The sequence below is a fragment of the Pan paniscus genome, chromosome 1 (genome assembly GCF_029289425.2).
Source record: "Pan paniscus chromosome 1, NHGRI_mPanPan1-v2.0_pri, whole genome shotgun sequence".
Classification (NCBI taxonomy): Eukaryota; Metazoa; Chordata; class Mammalia; order Primates; family Hominidae; genus Pan; species Pan paniscus.
This window is the reverse complement of record NC_073249.2, coordinates 193,163,466-193,182,490: the sequence shown is the minus strand read 5'-3', so window position 1 is coordinate 193,182,490 and position 19,025 is coordinate 193,163,466. Positions and strand designations below refer to the sequence as shown.

At 46.4% G+C, this 19,025-nt stretch overlaps 1 protein-coding gene across 5 annotated transcripts in view; it reads right to left on the bottom strand.

The window, feature by feature from the left end:
- The window catches only part of CSMD2 (CUB and Sushi multiple domains 2), a 643,453-nt gene that overhangs the window by 130,066 nt on the left and 494,362 nt on the right, over nucleotides 1-19,025 (bottom strand). For all 5 annotated transcript variants that reach the window (XM_034960731.3, XM_055095664.2, XM_034960735.3 and 2 more), the window contains exons 26-29: nucleotides 18,508-18,710; nucleotides 13,586-13,777; nucleotides 7,935-8,073; nucleotides 2,255-2,442 (exon numbers count right to left, since the gene is read on the bottom strand). In XM_034960731.3, the coding sequence (XP_034816622.3) occupies nucleotides 2,255-2,442; nucleotides 7,935-8,073; nucleotides 13,586-13,777; nucleotides 18,508-18,710 (722 nt within the window). The remainder of the gene's footprint in view (nucleotides 1-2,254; nucleotides 2,443-7,934; nucleotides 8,074-13,585; nucleotides 13,778-18,507; nucleotides 18,711-19,025) is intronic.

The following is a 19,025-nucleotide window of genomic DNA, read 5'->3' as shown; positions in this document are numbered from 1 at the left end:
GAAGCTGAAATGAAATCATCTTATAAAAAATGAGGCTGACGGGGTGACATTTGGGGTGAATTTTGGAATCTCTGCCAAGAAGAACTCAGTTGGGTCAAGTCAGAGGCAGCTCTGGTGGTTGCTAAGGCTTGGCTGGGGGAAAGGACATCACTCGTAGTGACTCTAAGTATCATGTTTGTGCAGCTTTGTCTGGGTGTCCTCAGCCGTGTGGGTGTGGGTTCAACAAAGGGTACAGTTTTGCAAGGTTTATGCACCTGGAGGACTAGCGGGCAGGACAATTGAGGTTACTGAGGAGAATATGAAGGAAGAGATGAATAATAAGAAATGGTGATGATATGGCAGTGGGGATGGTGGTGGTGGGAGCAATGGAGGTCCCAGACTGGGTCTAAGTTGTGGCTTCTGTTTGTTAGAATTCCAAAGTGTCTGACTGTGCTGATATCAGTGTGTGGAAGAGGGTTTGGGACCAGGAGGTTTACCAAATGGCAGGTGCCTGGAGGAAGAAAGGATGGCAGAATATCCATTCCCTAGGCCAGCCCCGTGAGGCAAGAAGACTACAAGTAAAACATTCTCCATTTTGCACACCAGTCTTCTACAACTGTACCCGACAAACAGGAGATAATCAAGAACTATGAGGAGTTCAATGAGTTGATGGATATAGAGCACTTAGGATGGTGCTGGCAGTGGGAAAACACTAAGTTTGCCATTGTTCTAATTAGTGTTATGTGTGAGCTCATGTGAGATATTCCCAGGGGTGGCCGGAAATATTTAATTAGGGGACACTTTAAAAGGTATCTGAGGTCTTATGTTATGCAAGTGGGGAACATGAGCCAGAAAATTTTTAATTTTAACTGGTAATGTGACCCCATTTGTATGCTCAGGCTGATGAGGCCTGGGTGAACCTGGGTTATAGTAACAATAACAAAATCTATCATTCCCAGAGCATCTGTAGAGTGTTTAGTACATACGAAGCATTATACACACACACACACACACACACACACATATATAATATGCATGTATAAAATATCTTTTAATCTTAACCTCCTGCAACATAATTATTACTAGCAACAATTTGTAGATGATGTTCCAAGAGATAATACTTGCCAAGCTCACAAATCAAGCAAGGAAGGGAGCTGGGATTTAGATAATGGGATTTGGGATAATTAGGGAAGACTAAAAGGTCAAAAAGAGATAATAGCGTAGAAGACAGTGGAGTGCTCGAGAGCCTGGAACTCCTCTTACTACTAATAATAATACTTGAACATCATAGAATGCATGATATGTGCCAGGCACTGTACCAAGGACTTTCATGTGTGGACTCACTGATCTTTACATTTCTATGAAGCAGGAATTTTCCTACCATCGTTTTATAAAGGAAGAAATGGAGGCTTCAAGAGGTTCAGTGCTTTATCCAAGGTCACGCAAATGTTAAGTCATAAACATGAACTTTCAATCCAATTAATTTGACAGTCAATGCTCTTAACTGGGCAGGGACAGCCTGTTTTTGTAAGTGAATTTTTCTTCAAATGCAGCCACACCCATTTCTTTCTGTTTTGTCTGTGGCTGCTTTAGCACTACAGTAGTAGGGCTGAGTAGTTGTGATAGGTAAACCTACAATATTTACTATTTTTAGGGGAAAAATTGTTGACTCTTGCTCTCTACCACAACACTACTGAACTTGCCTTAATTAGCACAGCTGGAAGGATGAGCAAATGTGATCAGGAGGTATCAGAAAGTGACCAGTCTATGACGAGGTGTCAGAGTGTGGCCAAGGAGTGTCCTTGGGACAGAGGTCTAAGCACCATGACCCTAGGATTAGATGGGCTGTCCATAGGGATGTTGAAGTTACCCAGGATGGTGAGAAGCTCTGAGTGGAGAGGAAGATTGTGCCTCATATCAGAATCCTCTTTAGTGAAGTGGAGTGAAGGAAGATACCAGCTGATAGCTATGAGGTTGAAATAGAGTTAGGAATGACCCTCATAGAAAAAGAGAAGAGGAGTAGTGGTTGGAAATAGATGAGGTGCAAAAAGAATGCTGGTTCCCTTTTTTCCCACCCCTGGAGAATATACGGGTGAAAGACTAAGCCCAGATGGGGGCCGCAGGAAAGGCAGGTTTCTGCAGGCGGTAGCAGTGCTAGGGTTGGTGTGGGCTTGCTGTGGTCCAGCCCAGGGCTCTCCTCACTACGCTACACTACTTGCCCTCTGCCTTGTTAGCTGGACCTGTCCTTGGTACTCTCTGGCACCAGGGCCCTTACCTGTATAGTCAATGACGAAGCCAGCATTGCTCACAGATGCATCGCTGCGGAAGGCGAGGAAGAGGCTGTTGCTGCTGCTTTCAATGCGGCCTGGGAGCTGGGAGCCATAGAAGCTTCCTATGAGAGGGCTGAGAGAGTCCCGTCCGTCGTAGATATGGAGGAAGTCATAGCCAGGCTCCAAGTTAAAGCTGGGGAACAAAAACATCCCACCCCCACCCCACTAAGGTCAAATAAAGGCTTTTGCCAGGGTCTTAGGCTCAACCAAAGCATAGGGCCTCCCAGGGAGCAAGCCCACCATCCCACTGGTACCCAACCCCTGAAGACTGGCTGGTGGGAAGGGAGAAGATGAGGCCCTGATGACCTCAGTCAGATGAGAAGATGGAAGAGGCAGGCTCAGGGGCAGAGGAGTCGGATTCCAGTTAGTGTCTAAAAATCTGGAGCTGAAAACCTAACGTCCTCCTTATACAGAAGGGAAAATGAGTTGCCAACTCTGGACACCAAGCTGTCAACCAAAGTAGGTCCAAAACCCAACTCTCTTACCTGACACTAATGTCCTTATACTGTGCTGTTCTGAACCTCATTTTCTAAGAGAGAATGAGCCAACTATGGTGCCATTCTCAGGGAGGAAGGGACCTGTTACCATGAAGGACCCTAGCTTTGTGCCTTCATCCCAAGCCAGTGCTCCAGCTCTCCTCAGGGTCTGCTATTGCCCCACTCCTAGCACCCACAAATGTCCTAACCCTTAGCTATTCTGACCCTGGTATGAGAGAAAAATCCATTTTAAAAACTTAGTTGAGCAAATTGAATATTAGAGTTCATGAATGTAATTTATCCCACTGGAATGGCTTGAGTGAAAATGATGGAAAATGCATATTATGAAAAAATTATGCATGGAGTTCAAAAGTTTTTTGCACCAAAATAAACTCACACTAACTTGTTATAACATGTCTGCACAGGATCTAATGTGAGGCATTAAGAAGGACAAGATATCAGCTTGAAAAAAGCCTCTATCAGAGCAACATGAATTCTGCTAAAATTGAAGCAAGGAAAAACATTAAATTTATGGTGAAGCTTGGGTAGAAGAATGGTGACATCACTGATGCTTTACAAAAAGTTCATGGGGACAATGACCCAAAGAAATCAGCAGTTTACAAATGGATAACTTGTTTCACGAAGGGAGAGGATGATAATGAAGATGAAGCCTGCCAAGGTGGACCTCCACATCAGTTGGAGAGGAAAAAAATTAATCTTGCTTGTGTCCTAATTGAATAGGACCAATGATTAATAGCACTAACGAAAGCCAACACCATAGACATCTCGACTGGTTCAGATTACACAATTTTGACTAAAAAATTAAGGTTGATCAAACTTTCTACTTGATGGGTGTCAAAACTATTGTGCCTAGATCAGCTGCAGACAAAAGCAGAGCTTTTGGCCGGGCGTGGTGGCTCATGCCTGTAATCCCAGCACTTTGGGAGGCTGAGGTGGGCGGATCACAAGGTCCGGAGATCGAGACCATCCTGACTAACACGGTGAAACCCCCTCTCTACTAAAAATACAAAAAATTAGCCGGGCGTGGTGGTGGGCGCCTGTAGTCCCAACTACTCAGGAAGCTGAGGCAGGAGAATGGCATGAACCCAGGAGGTGGAGTTTGCAGTCAGCAGAGATTGTGCCACTGTACTCCAGTCTGGGTGACAGAGTGAGACTCTGTCTCAAAAAAAAAAAAAAAAAAAAAAAAGCAGAGCTTTCAGTGGAAATTTAAAAAATGTGGGATCAAGATCCTGAAACATTTCTCCCAAGAACAGGAGATGGAACATGGACTTACCAGTACAATCCGGAAGACAAAGCACAATCAAAGCAATGGCTACCAGGGAATGGAAGTGTACAGTCAAAGCAAAAGTGGAGCAAAAGTCAAGGTAATGGGTTTTTTTCTTTTTTATGGATGCTCCAGACATTTTGTGGTTGATTTTCTGAAGGGCCAAAGAATGATAACATCTGCTTCTTAGGAGTTTGTTTTGAGAAAGTTAGCTAAAGCTTTAGCAGTAAAGTGCCTGGAAAGCTTCGAGAGAGACTCCTTCTGCCCGACAACAATGCTCCTGATCATTTCTCTCATCCAACAAGGGTAATTTTTCAAGAGTTTCAATGGGAAATCATTAGGCATCCACTTTACAGTCCTGATTTGGCTCCTTCTTATTGCTTTTTGTTTTCAAATCTTAAAAAAAATCTTTAAAGGGCACCCATTTTTTCTTCAGTTAATAAAGTAAAAAAGACTACATTGACATGGTTAAATTACCAGGACCCTCTGTTCTTTAGGGATGGACAAAATGACTGGAATAGTTGGTTACAAAAGTGTCTTGAACTTGATGGAGTTTATGTTGAGTAATAAAGTTTATATTTTTTATTTTCATCTTAAATTCAATTTTTCCACAAACTTTTTGAAGTCCCCCCTGTATGCCTGTGCTCTGGTGCAGCAATTCCACTCTTAAGTGTATATCTAACAAAGGCAATTGATACCAATCAAGTGTGCAAAGATGAAAACAATAGAAAAGTAAATGAGCTTGCAGAGAATAGATTTCAGATGCAAATTTGCTCATGCCCAGCCATGGTCTGGGATACTCAGATACAGCAAGTCCTCAGCATTGTCCACAGGCTCTCAGAAACCATGACTTTAAGTGAAATGACATATAACAAAACCAATTGTTTGTTTCTCATCAACATACAGGCTGGGCACAGTGGCTTATGTCTGTAATCTCAGCACTTTGGGGGGCCAAGGTGGGCAGGTCACTTGAGGCCAGGAGTTTGAGACCAGCCTGGCCAAAATGGCGAAACCCTGTCTCTACTAAAAATACAAAAATTAGCTGGGTGTGGTGGCATGCACCTGTAATCCCAGCCACTCGGGAGGCTGAGGCATGAGAATTGCTTAAACTCGGGAGGGAGAGGTTGCAGTGAGCCAAGATTGTGCCACTGTACTCCAGCCTGGGTGACAGAATGAAACTTTGTCTCAGAAACAAAATAAAACAAAAACAATATAATGAAATGACATTGAAGGAAACATTTGAAGACCTGCTATACTTTGTTTTACTTAAAGTCAACAGTTTCCAAGAACCTGTTGATGATACTGAGGACTTACTGTACTCTATTTGAGATTGAGAGTAAAATGACTGTTCTACCTTTTGGCTAAGATACATAGCAGGGGGAGGAGGCCATGCATCTCTAGGACAAAGGAGATAAGGCTGGCTAAGAGACAGGATGGGGGACTGGGAGGCATGGGGCACAGAGCCAGATGCGCACTGGCCTCCTTCCCACCTGGCACCTTGTCACACTGGTGTCAGTTGCGGGGTCAACACACCATGGCTGGGTGACACGGTCTTCTTGCCCCTGTAATTCAGCTTCTTGACATCTGCTCTTTTGAAAGTCACTGGCGAAGGGTTTCGGAGGGAGTGAGTCTTGGTCACAAATGATGGCATCACCACTTCCTAACTAACTGCCTTCTTTCTGTCTCTCCCTTCCATCATCAAATTTTGAGCACCCTCGATATTCCAGGCGCTGTGCAAGGTGCCAAGGACATGGGGACATGTAAGACACCACTTCTGCCTTCAAAAATTGATGGTGCTGTAGGAAGTGACAGATATATCAACAACAAAATAATGTATAAAGTCAGCCTGAGGCAGAGCAGAAACACAAAGCAAGGCTCCTTGGGGAGGATGAAAAATCAAACATTTATGGAGGAAATCAAGCCTGAACTGAGTCTTGGGAGATGAGAAGACCCTTACAGATAGGACAAGGAGGGAACAGGAAGTTGCTGTGAAGGCAGAAACAGAGGCAAAGTCATAAGGGCATGAAAGAATCCATGAGGCCCTGAAACTGCAAGGAGTTCCATCTGGCTGGAGCTTAGGGCTTAGGATGGGGTGGGCTTAGGATGGGGTGGGGGGCTGACTGGAGAGGTAGGCAAGCACCAGATTGTTTGGAATGAAACTCCAAAGTTTGGGCCTTTATTATAAGCAATAGAGGGCCATGATAGGATTTAAAAATAAAGGATCTATTTGTTTGTTTCTTTGTTTTTGAATTGAGGTATGATTTACACCATGTGAAATGATCAGCCCTAAGGTGTGCCACTCTATCAGTTTTGACACATGCATATCAAGACCCAGAACTGTCCCACCACCCCAGAGAGTTCCAAATGCCCCTTTCCATTCAACCTTCCCTACCCTCAGATGCCAGCACTGATTAGAATTCTTCACCAGGGATTAGTTTTGCTGATCCTACAATTTTATAGGAGTTGAATCATACATTATGTACTTTTTTATGTCTGTCTTCTTTCACTCAGCATAATATTTTTGGGACTCATCCACGTTGTTGCATGTATCAGTAGTTCATTCTTTTTTATTGCTGAGCACTGTCATTAGAGGATGTTAAAATGGAAAGTAGGGTGGTTATTTCAGCATTTTTGAGTGACACGATCACTCTGACAGCTAGCTAAGGGAGAGATTGGCATGGGAGGCAAGATGGGGCAGAGGAACCAGCTAGGAGATGAGGGCAGTAATTTAGATGGGAAATGATAGGACTTAAACCAGGACAGGAGCTAGGAGGATGGAGAAGAGGAAATACATGAGGAGAGTGAAGGCGATAGAGGCTGCATGCCTTGGTTGCTGCTAGTGGAAGAAGCCGTGAGAGCAGGTGTCAATGCCAGCCCCAAGGCTCAGAACAGAGCTCTTCTGGGGGAGAAAAAATATGCTTGATTTTGTACATGCTCATTTGCAGTGTCTGCAGGCCCCAGACAGAGATGTCCAACATCTGGATAGCGAGGCTGACGCTCAGAATAAAGCCAGGGTGGGCAGCAGAATGGAGTCTTCCACTTATAAGAGGAGAGTGGAGACAGGAATGACTGAACTTGTCCAGGAAAGGGGTGTAGGGGAAGAAGAGGAGGTTTTGACAAAGCCCGGCAAAAGAAGATGGTTTAACAAGAGGTCCACGTGAAGTCACAGAGGAGCTTGGAGAACTGGGAAGAGTAACTTCACACAAACCAAGGGAAAAAGCAGCCTAAGGATGGAAAGGGTGATCAAGAGGTGGAGTGGATAAAACACAGAAAGGCCCATTTTGTTTGGAACCAGGAGTTTGTGGGTGGCTTTTATCAGAGGAGTTTCCAGTAGAACCATGGAGGCAGAAACCAGGTTCCAGGGGGTTGAGAGTGAACGGGAGGTGAGGAAGTAGAGAAAGGCAGAGGCAGTTCTTTTGAAGAGCTTTTCTGTAGCAGGAATGGAAAAGCAAGTGCAGGAGCTAGATGGGGGGGTGCCTGGGACCCAAGCCCGCCCGTTTATACCTCTGGAGTGGGGTGGAAGGGGCCGGGGAAGCAGACTGGGAATGCAGAGGGCAGCGCAAGGGCATCCAACAAAGGCCTCCTTTCCAGGTCCCAGTATCTTCAGAGGTAGAGAGGAAATAATAATTGCTTCCTCACAAATTACTACAAGGATTAGATGTGATGATATGCATGAGACCACTGAGCACAGTGCTTGGCACGTAGATGTTCAATAAATGCTAGTTTCTCTCTCTCTCGGCTTCTTCACCTCCCTGGAGCTGAGAACTCTGCTACAGACCTGTGAATACTCACCTGGAGACCCAGGTCCCAGAGCCCCTAGCCACTCTGAACCCTTCGTCTCCCTCCCGGGGGAAAGGTACATACATGTTAAATACCAGGGCGATGACGTAGTCTGGTGAGACGGTCACTTTCCAGTCACACTCCTTGCCTGGCGGGTAGGGTTCTGGGTAATTTGGTGACAGGATGACTCCAGATGGTCCTGTCAGGTCTCCCCCGCAGGGAGCTGAGGAGAGAAGAAGACGAGGGTGAGGCTGCCTCTTCACCCTGGGCTCATTTTCATGGGCGTTGCTAATGCACTATCGAGAGAGGAGGGGCTGAGGCTGACAGGCTGAAGTTGAACCTGGCTTAGGGACTCAGGAGAAGGTGAAATGATGGACTTCTACTTTGGAGGGGGGGAATATTTCAGAGATAGTGGTGGTGGTTGCACAACATTTCGAAAGTACCAGAGGCCACTGAACTGTTCATTGAAAAACGGGTAATTTTATGTTAGGTGCATTTCACCTCAATAAATTATTATTATTATTTTTTGAGGTGGAGTCTCGCTCTGTCCCCCAGCCCCAGGCTGGATTGCAGTAGCGCGATCTCGGCTCACTGCAAGCTCCGCCTCCTGGGTTCACACCATTCTCCTGCCTCAGCCTCCCAAGTAGCTGGGACTACAGGCGCCCGCCACCACGCCCAGCTAATTTTTTTTTTGTATTTTTAGTAGATACAGGGTTTCACTGTATTAGCCAGGATGGTCTTGATCTCCTGACCTTGTGATCCACCCATCTCAGCCTCCCAAAGTCACAGGATTTCAGGCGTGAGCCACCGCGCCCGGCCTAATAAATTATTCTTTAAAAATACCTGACCCTGCTACTTCCTAGCTGTGTGAACTCAGGGAACTCATCTAGCCTCTCTAGCCCTCGATGTCTTTCCCGTATCATAAAAAGAGACAATATCTTCTCTGTGGGGTGGTTGTAAAGATTATTGGAGATGTCTGCTGAAGTATTTGGTAGAGAGTGAATGGTTGATAGACGGAGCCGGCACTGTCTGTACACCTATGAAGTACATGGCCTTCCTTCACTGCCTCACATCGGCTTCCAGGCGAACTTTGTGGGTACTGACTGTGAGTTCCCGTGCACTCAATGTCAGGAGGAGTGGGAAACAGGCTCACATTCGCCTGCCAAGCGCAGCTGGTCTCCTACGCTGCCAGTGCTCCTGGCATCTGCTCGCGGCTGCAGATACTTTCCAACTTTCCAAAAGGCCTTGTCCAAGAGTATGTGTGTACCTCAGTTGTATGGAGCTATTATTAATCCCCAATCAGTCTACGTGGTCGCCCTCCCCTGAGATGACAGGTCCCTCAAGCAGGTGGGGAGGGAGAAAGTGGCCAGGTGACACAGCAACCTATTTACCTAGGGACCTTCTGGGGCAGCTTCCCCAGAGCCTGGATCAGGTCTCTTCCTCCATGGCTGGGGCTGCTGTACCGTGGCATGAGGACTGGATAGAGTAAAAGCTGGGAAGCGTGTGGGGTCGTTAGCAGGATGGCCAAGACTATAGGTACGGTTTGGTCTGGAAACCACAGGGCACCATCAGAGGTTGTCAACACTGAGCCCACAGGAACACAGAGAGCCATTTAAGGGCTGGCTAGAAAATCCAAGATGAGTCTTTGTGGGGGGGGAGCAAAAGGGTATACCTGACTCCAAAGTTAGGAGCAGCCATTGGCTTGTCATAGAGCTGAGCACTGGTACTTTAGCTGTGTCATGGAGCCACCTCTGGCTGTGGCTTTTACTCAGGGTGAGGCTTAAAGGGCTGGGTCAATCCCTAACAGGGTCTCAAACAAATGGTAGGTCTTCAGGTCAGGCCATAAGAGCCCTAATGTGGCTGAACATAAAATCCGAGTGGTCATGAGTAGTCTGCTTTTTGTTCCATGGGAAAATATATCCCAAGAACCATCCTGAGTATCAGAAACACTCAAATAGGCATCTATTATGTATTAGACTTAACAAATCACATTTTAGATACACTATCTCATTTATGTCTCATTAACAACTCAATGAGCAATGGATTATTCTTCCTGATTTATAAAGGAGGAAAGTGAGTCTCAGAAAGCCTAAGTAACTTGCCCAGAGTCACTCTGAGACTCAAACTCACATGGGACTGGCTCCAAAGTCTGTTGTTTTCCCCCTTTCTACTTCCATACAGTCGGTAGCAGTAGCCAGAGTAGAGGAGGCGTGCTTCTCCCCGCTGGCCAGCAGGGAGAGCACAGTTGTTGCAGGAGCTTCTGAGCGAGGTGGTGCCTTAAGTTGGGTCTGCTTATGTCTCACTTGTGTCTCCACCACTGAATCCTTCAGGAGCAGACAGCTAGATAAGTGGGGCCAAGCAGAGGCCAGTACAATCAGGCTAGACCCTTGAGCTTAACAAAGCAAGACTGTAATGTCCAGTCCATGGAGCGTGGCCTTGCCCAGGCCAGCCTAGAAACAGAGTCTGATGTGGCCAGTGAGAGTGGAAAGCCAGTGTCATATCAGAAGTCCCAACTCTGGGGAAATCTTCCCAAGGGGGCACAACGAGGCCTCCATTCTGGTTCCCAGCCTCCATGTCCCTTTGCCAGCTCAGGGGCTTCTTCCCTTAAGTTTGCCACAGATGGGGTGAGTCTCTTGTGTTTCTGAAACTGCCCCTGTTACTCTCCCACCAACCCCCAAAGTACTATCAGTGTCTCTGGGTTCTAGGCTGCTGTCTGGGCACAGATCTCTTCTAGATGGTTCCGTGGCATCGGGCATGTGCTTCCCACTCGGAACCCCAGCATGGGCTTCCCTGGCTGCTGCCAGTTGTGCCCCAAGGCCTTGCTTGGATCCCTGGGCTGCCTCGCCAACAGGAAGGCTCCTACTGCTCAGGGTTAGTCGAGGGGTCCTATTGAGCTTACTAAACCATGGTTGCCCAGATGGGAGTGGGTGCAAGCTGCAGATCCTTCTAGACAGCCAAGAAGTGGGCAGGTTGGACTGAGGGTGAGAGTTGTGGAAAGGGCATTGATTTGGAAGTCATACAATCCTGAGCTCAAATTCTGACAATGCCACTCATTGGCTGTGTGAGTTTGGGCCAGCTGTCCACCCCTCTGAGCCTCTATTTCCTCATGTCGAAAGTAAAAGAATAATGATGATAATGGCTTCTAACATACACAGTGCTAACTATGAGCCAGGCACAGTTCTTATTGCTTTATAGTATTTTCTTTTTTAATCCTCAAAACAATGCTGGATGGTAAGTACTACCATTTTCACTATTTTACTGGCGAGGAAATTAAGGCACAGGGAAGTTGGGCAATTTGTCTAAGGCCACACAGCTTGCTGTGGTGAAGGCAGACCTGAGCCAGGGAGTGGAATCCCGAGCTCTAACCTCACCGCAGAGTGATTTCAGCTGCAATAATGTAGCTAAAATGTTTAGCCCGGTGCCTATCACGGGGACAGCATCCAATGAGTATTTGTTTTCTTCCTTTGCTTCCTCCCTGTAATGAAGGGTTATCAGGGCCAGCTAGACCCGCTCATGGCAGAACGCCCAGGGAGCTGGAAATCAGAAGCATGTCACTGGGATTTCCAGTTCATTTGAGAGAAGAGGCAAAGGCATTTATTCTGTTGCCTGAGGAACATTTCCCAAAGCCGAGTGTAGAAGAACGGGTGATGAAAACTGAATTAACCTCTCCACCCTACCCACTGCACATTTATTGCTCTCCTCAGCTTAGCACAATCCTCCTTCTCCACTTGGGACAATCTCATCTCAGGACCTGCTTTTCTGTAAAATAAGTCTAAGGAATCACAGCCTTGCAGAAGGCTGAATTTGGAAGGAGCCTCAGAGGTTCCCAGATTCTCTCCTGGGCCTCAACAGAATTCCCTTGAGCAGATGGAATTCTGGCTTAGGGAAGGGAAGTGAGTCTGAAGACTTGAAAGAAGGAATCGAAGAAGGGAAGGATGAAAAGAAGGAAGGAAGGAAGATAGAAAGGAAGGAAATGAGTATTTCTTGAGATTGGGGTTAGGCGTGTCCTCACCCCACAATGCCATCAGGGAAGTATATTTACCCTCAGAGATAAGGAAACTCAGGCTCAGAGAGTTGAAGTAATTTCCCAAGGTCACCAAAGTAGTAAATGGCAGAGCTAGAAACTAAATCTGGATGTGTCTACTTCAGTATCCCATACTGTTCCCTATACAGCAGAATACGTAGTGAAGAACTCAGCTGGATCTGAAACCCAGGTCTCAACCTCCTGCCCCACATACCTATGCGGCTCCTAATTCCTACTGAGGAGCAGGATTTAGTGTGTCAACTTCAGGGCCAGGCCTCAGAGCCATGACTGTCATAGGCCAGTCCTCAGAGGCCTGGGCAGTGTACTGCCTCCCATTAAGCCTGCGTGAGAGAGGTGCAGGCCAGGGCAGACGCTCCTGCAGGAGCTGTCTCAGGAAGCCCCTTACACCCATCTCCAGCAGGGGAGGCAGTGTGGGAGGTAGGAAAATGAGAGGCTTTGCATTCAGACTGGCGTGGGTGTAAATCTTGGCTCTGCCATATCCTAGCTCTGTGATTTGGGACAAGATATCCAAATTTGTCTAAGTTTCAGTTTCAAGTGTAAATGAGGAAATGGTGCTAATTTCAGAGAGCTGTTGGGAAAGTTAAATGAGGTTATCTGAGTAAATGTCCAGTATGGGGCAAGTACACAGTAAGGACTCAGTGACCATGGGTTCTCTTCTCTTCTAACAGCCAGCATTGACAAGGGAGATAAACACTCATTATTTCACCTGAGCAAAATAGCCATGTGGAAGTGGGCACCTGGAGTGTTTGTCTCTATCTATTTACCTTTCTTTCCCATCCCAGCCTCCCTTCAAGTTCCCTCCTCCTCTCAGTCTCAAGTAGTTAGAGGCAGGATTTTTCAGGCCCCACCCTTTTTAAGTGATGGGACCTTAGACAAGTCTCAGGTCCTTCATGTCTTCATCTCTCATGCAGGAAGGTTTTAAGACTGAGGACAGATCTAAAGAAACAAAACCTGTAATCCCAGCATTTTGGGAGGTTAAGGCAGGAGGATCACTTGAACCCAGGAGTTCCAGACCAGCCTGAGCAACATAGTGAGACTCCATCTCAACAACAACAAAAAAATACAAAAATTTGCTGGGTGTGGTGGCACAGGCCTGCAAGCCCAGCTACTTGGGAGGCTGAGGTAGGAGTATCACTTGAGCTCAGGAGGTCAAGGCTGCAGTGAGTTGTGATGGTGCCACTGCACTCCAGTCTGGGCGACAGAGTGAGACTCTATCTCTAAAACCTAAAAGAACCAAAACCCAGGTAACCAATAATTTCCTTGAGAACAGCAAAAGCAAGGTTCTTTTCTTTACATTCTGAGGCTGTGGGTGCCCTTCTATTGCTTCAGGTAATAGAAGGGTCATTTCGGAATCTGTTAGCCTTTATTACCCAAGATGACCCACTGTCCTCCTTCTGACCTGTACAGCCTGGGCCAGAGAGAAAGGGACAGACCTGTCTGACTTGGAAATCTCTGGGACAATTTTAGCAAGTGAGGAATTTGTAGTGCTCTGTGTATAGAGTGTGAACGTGAGTGAGTGCGTGTGGGGACACATGCATGCAAAGCAGGGTAAACAATGGGTTTTCTGCAACTTTTGTCTGTTTCAATTCTCTTGGCCCCAGGCCCAAGATGCAGCTGCTGTGCATGGAAGGTTCTGGAGCACACAACTGTGAGCCCCAAGAGCAGAGTGCACCCTGCAGCTGCTTTGTACCGATGCATGTTGGCGGGCTGGGCTGCCAGAAGAACCTGTTCTCGATCTTCACACAGCTGATCTCTGCACTTCCCTGCAGCGCGTAGCCAGGGTCACACTGGAACACTGTGGAGTCGCCGGCTTCCCAACTGTCACCACTCCGACTCCCATTCTGCGGGATCCCAGGGTCATTGCAGGACGTTGCTGTGGACACTGGGGCAAGGAAATAGAAGAGAGGGTAAGGTTGCCTGGGTGTCTGCCACTCAGGAGGCTCCCAGCTCATCACCCTCACTGACTGCCATCATCCGTGCATTGCCACAACCACCAGAACCTCCCCATCATCATCATCAGCTGTAGCCACAGTGCCACTATTCTCACTCCCATTACTATCACTGCCTCCACCACCAATTGTGATCACACTTGTCACTCTCACTGATATCACCACTACCATTCTTCCAGTACCTTCACCATTACTGTCATCTGCCTGTCATGAGATGCTACGAGTTAAGCATGATTATACTGTTATAATTATAGAACTGAATTCAGCTTAAGAATACAAGCATTGTTACATAAACAAAGCATTGCAATTTTGTATAATGTAACTAACATGATCAGAAGGAGGAAGTGACAAGATAATTAAGTCTAAACTCCCTGTTGCCAGGTATGGTGGCTCACGCCTGTAATTCCAGCACTTTGGGAGGTCAAGGCAGGAAGGTCACTTGAGGTCAGGAGCTCGAGACCAGCCTGAGCAACACAGCAAGACCCTGACTCTACAAAAAAATAAAAAAGATTAGCTGGGTGTGGTGGTAGTTGCCTGTTATTCTAGCTACTCTGGAGGCTGAGGTGGGAGGATCCTTTAAGCCCAGGAGGTTAAGGCTGCAGTAAGCCATGATCGTGTCACTGCACTCGAGTGTGGGTGACAGAGTAAGAGCTCATCTCTAAAACAAACAAACAAATAAACTCCATGTATTCAATTGGAAGGGTTTGCAAAGGACTTTGCAAGTTGGCCTGCCTAAATGCTAAGCAGTGGTTGTGAGGTTACCGAGAGTTACTGAAGTTAGGTCAAGATCATGCTCTCTCTTGCAATGGCAGACAACCAAGGATCCATTAGACTGAAACCATATTTGAAGAAAAGTCAGATATTTGTAGCAAGTGGGCAGAGAAGAATTCAAAAATAGCTGAGATATATTAAAAATTCAAAATACTCAGGAATTTGCGAGATCTTCGTGTCTATTACCTAACCTAGTTAACATAGAGCAGGTGTTTTATAAGCGAATACTGAATGAATGCTAGATGGAAGGAATACATAAATAGGAGAATGAGTGGGTGAATAAATGAACAAATGTGGCATGAGAAAACACACCGGAGGAATGGGTGCAAGAGTTAGTCCAGAGAAAGGAATCTCAAGAGCTGGAACAACCCTGGCTGCCTCCACAGCCCAGAGCTGACAGTGGGGCCCAGTCCCAGTCCCCAGCTATGTCATCCCTCATAGCCTGTGCTCAGGGCACTCTAGGGCAAGGAGGTTCTTGAAACCACAGGATAAATAATACTGATTTGATTGGAATATCAGTTTTCTCAACAATTTAAGGAAAAACTACCTTTATACTAAAACAAAAGAATTTATTCTGGATTACAAGGTAAAATTCATATTAGTTTTTAAGCAAAAATGTGAAGCCTTAAAGATATTTTGTGCTTGCTACAGCCACCAGACATCCTGAGGATGCACACCCATTCTCTTCTGCTATCAGGAGGACATCAGCGGAAAAGTTTGAGAAGCGGCAGCCTAGGGCAACTGTATACACTGATGTCACTAATTATAACCTCTAGGATTGTATATGAGTCTTGAGTTACACAATCTGATACCTTCTACTCAATAACACCTAAGGAAGCATACAGCAAACTATGGCCCACAGCCATATCTGGGCCTATGCCTATTTTTGTAAATAAAGTTTTACTGGAACACAGGCACACTCATTTGTTTACATATCAATATTTGACAGCTACTGAACTTATTTATAAAGTCAAATATGCATCAATCTTTTTCCTTCCCAGTTAAAATCAGACTTAGCTTTCATCTCTAGCTTTATAGTGCACTGTACACATGTAAATGTTCCCTGGCCATACTTGGAAGGATTATTTATATGGGAGGCAATAGAGTACAATGATTAACAGCTTAGGTTTAAGACTCAGACACATGGTTTTTGCTATTAACTAGATGACCTTGTATGAGAAGCCTCAGAGCCCACATCTGCAACATGGAGTAATAATGGTGCCCATACTGTAAGGGTTTTGTGAAAATTATAAGAGCTGATGTAGTGGAGAGCTTAGTGTGGCAGCCACTCAATAGATGGCTGTGATTATGCTTCCCGCTCACCTTTTTTTTTGTTCTCACTTTCTCTCTTTAATGCTCCTGAATTGGAGCTGCTTGGCAAAGCACCCGGGGAAAGGCTGGATCCACGTGGTACAGACAGGATGTTAGATGTTACACAGTCATGTTTACTTAATAAAGCCAAGCCTGCACTAATCGTCCCTGGCATTTCTGTACAATCCCCTGTCAAATACACACTATAAAGTTAACATGGGGTGAGCCGTTCTCTCTTCCCTAGAGTAGTCCTGGTATTTGCTAACTGATGACAGCAACAGGGAAGGTGACCTTTCCCAAACCTTGGTTATGCCCATAACACTGGGCCAGGCTGTCATGACCTTTCTGGAGCCCAGGCTAGGTAGCTTTGACCATGCTACTCTGCCTAAGCAATGCTAAGGGCAGCTTGCCCAAGGAAACCCTTCTGTTAGAGAAAACCATCCATTCATGTGTTCATATCTTCATGTGCCCATTTGCTCACTAAGCAGTGAGTGAGCACCTGCTGCATACATACACTATGAGAGAGTCGGGAGGCATGGCATGACCCTGTCTTCTAAGAGCTTTTAGTGGGATGTCAAGTAGGTGCCCAGCTTCAAGACGAGACAGAATGCCTGGTATTGACAATGTGCTGAATAAATAGAAGTAAAGTGCCGGGGTGCCGTGGGCTATAGCAGTTTTACTCTGAATGGGGAGATTAGGAGGCAGTGGCATCTGAGATGAACCTTGAAGGATGAATAGGACTTCCATGAGCTGGGCAATGCATGAGAAAGCAGCCTGCATACAGCATAGGAGAGCACCCAGGGACTCTGTCCCGCGTGGCTACACTGAGTACGCAGTCGAGGTCAGATAATGCAAATCTGTGGGTGAATTTGTCAGCATAATTATGGGCTTTTTTTTTTTTTTTAAGCCGTACCCATCAGCTTGGGCGCAGTTGGAGAAAATATGTCTGGCTTTAATTATTCATAATACTCCTTTCCCCAGAGAGTGGATCGAGCCATCTCTTTAGCATTCTACCCTCCTTACTGCTGGGAGATCCTTCCATTGCTTATTCCAGCAACTTCCCAAGTTTGTTCCACGAAATGTTAGTCTCTTGAGATGGCCTTGAAAAAAGTCATCCACGATGGAATATGTTTGGAAATTGTGGCCTACCAGACATCTTTTGAATTTAAGTGCATTAGCATAGCAAACGTTCTCAGAGGCCCCATATTGCAGATCATTTCCTTAGGTCTGCATCAGCCTGAGCACCTCCCCAGCATCACTTGATCATGCAAACTTCTTTTTTCTTGCAATATCAATTAGTATTCCATGGAACTCTTAGGAATAGACGGAAAATGCTAGACTGGAAGCATGCATGAGTGTTAAATGGACAAATTAATAAGTATAAAGCAATGTGATCCTGGAGACTCTCATCTGCTCCCCACGCTGCTAAATGCTTATTTCCACAGAGATGACAGACGTAGCAGAAAAGAGCTAGAAGCAGGATTTGCAACTCTGTAACAATCTCAGTGGTGCCAGGGATATACCCCAACCACCCTTAGCTGATACACCAACTGGGGAAGAGCTCGGGGGCAAAGCCACGGCACAGGTGCCACAAGAAATTGCTCTGGAATCACCATGGAAACTCCCCCCTCCCACCACACACACAGTGGAGTAAGGAGATGGTAATGAAGACAGTTGCTGTATAATAAACACGAGCAGAAACCGAGGCAGAGTCACTTGTTCAGGGGGAGGAATGATGGAAGAGGCACTTCAGAGGAGATGAGATGATGCATTCCAGGGAGAGGCAGGACCAATCATATAAATTATCTCATACTGGGATTTGGATGTTTGAGCATTGGCCATTTTGGGTAGCTCTTTGTCATGCTCCTCCATAATTGGCTATTGCAGTGCCTAATTAATTAAATTTAGATGACTCATGTTCACTTCCAGTCTTTGCTGAGATCTGCACTCAACTAAGAACCTGAGCGTGCAGCATGTCCCATCAGCTTATTCATAACCATGCCCCAAGCCACCGTCTACTTGTACCTCCCACATCCCTCCTTGCTCCCTGTGCTTCAGCCACATGGGGTAGCCCTCCACTTCCAAAGCCCACATTCCTGCATCTACACTTGTTCTTGTGTTCTTTGCACCTAGGATGCCCTTTTCTCTCTTTTCCATCTAATAGGGGTGCACAAGTCCTCCAAAGTCCATTTCAGTGGCACCTTTCCTTGTCATAGATGACTACTTGCTCCTTGAAACACTTTCTTTTCTTGAGTAACTTCTACTTGTCCGTTGGGTCTGAGCTTGGACATCATCTTTTCTGGAACATCTTCCTTGATGCTCCAAGGTGACCATTATGGCCCGTATGTCTCCATCCAGATGCTTACCTATTTGTATGTGTCTATTAACCCACCTGTCTTCCCTACCAGAGTGAGCTCAGCACAGACATTTGAACAGGTGCTAACCATGTACCAGGCACATAGCAGATGTTCAATAACTATCTTTACATAGACTGAGGAATGAAGGAAAGTGAGGGCCAGAGGAAGGTGGGTGCCATGTGTCAGGACATGTGGAGTGGGGCTGGCAGAGGGCACGCACAGACCTGAAAATTGAATGGCAAAGCCCTGCTTGCTGGTGAAGAAGTCAGTGCTGAACTGCAGGACGACCGAGTTGAAGGTGCTATGCAGGTCCTTAGGCAGGGCCGGGCCACTCAGCTCCTTCAGCAGAACCCCGCTCTCCACAGGCCCATCCCAGATGCGCAGCACGTCGTGAACCTCCTCTGTGTCAAACACCAGGAAGTGTAGCCTGCACGGAGAGAAGAGGCAGTGGTCATCTGGACTCAGCCCTTCTTTCCAGGGGCTTCTGGTCAGAAGGTCCTAAACCTACGAAGACTGGCCCTAAACCTACAAAGCCCTAAACCTCCGAAGCCCAGCAGGAGGGGAGAGAAGGCAGCGTTTGGCAGCATCCTCATTTCACCAGGCCAGCTCCTCCCACTGGGGCCTCCAGCAATGGGGACAAGGGTCCGAGGTGTAGCTTTTGTGCATCCTTTTCTTATTATGAGCTCCATGTTGCCATTGTCAGACTGCATCCCTCTCCTCAACCTTACATAGCCCGCAGACC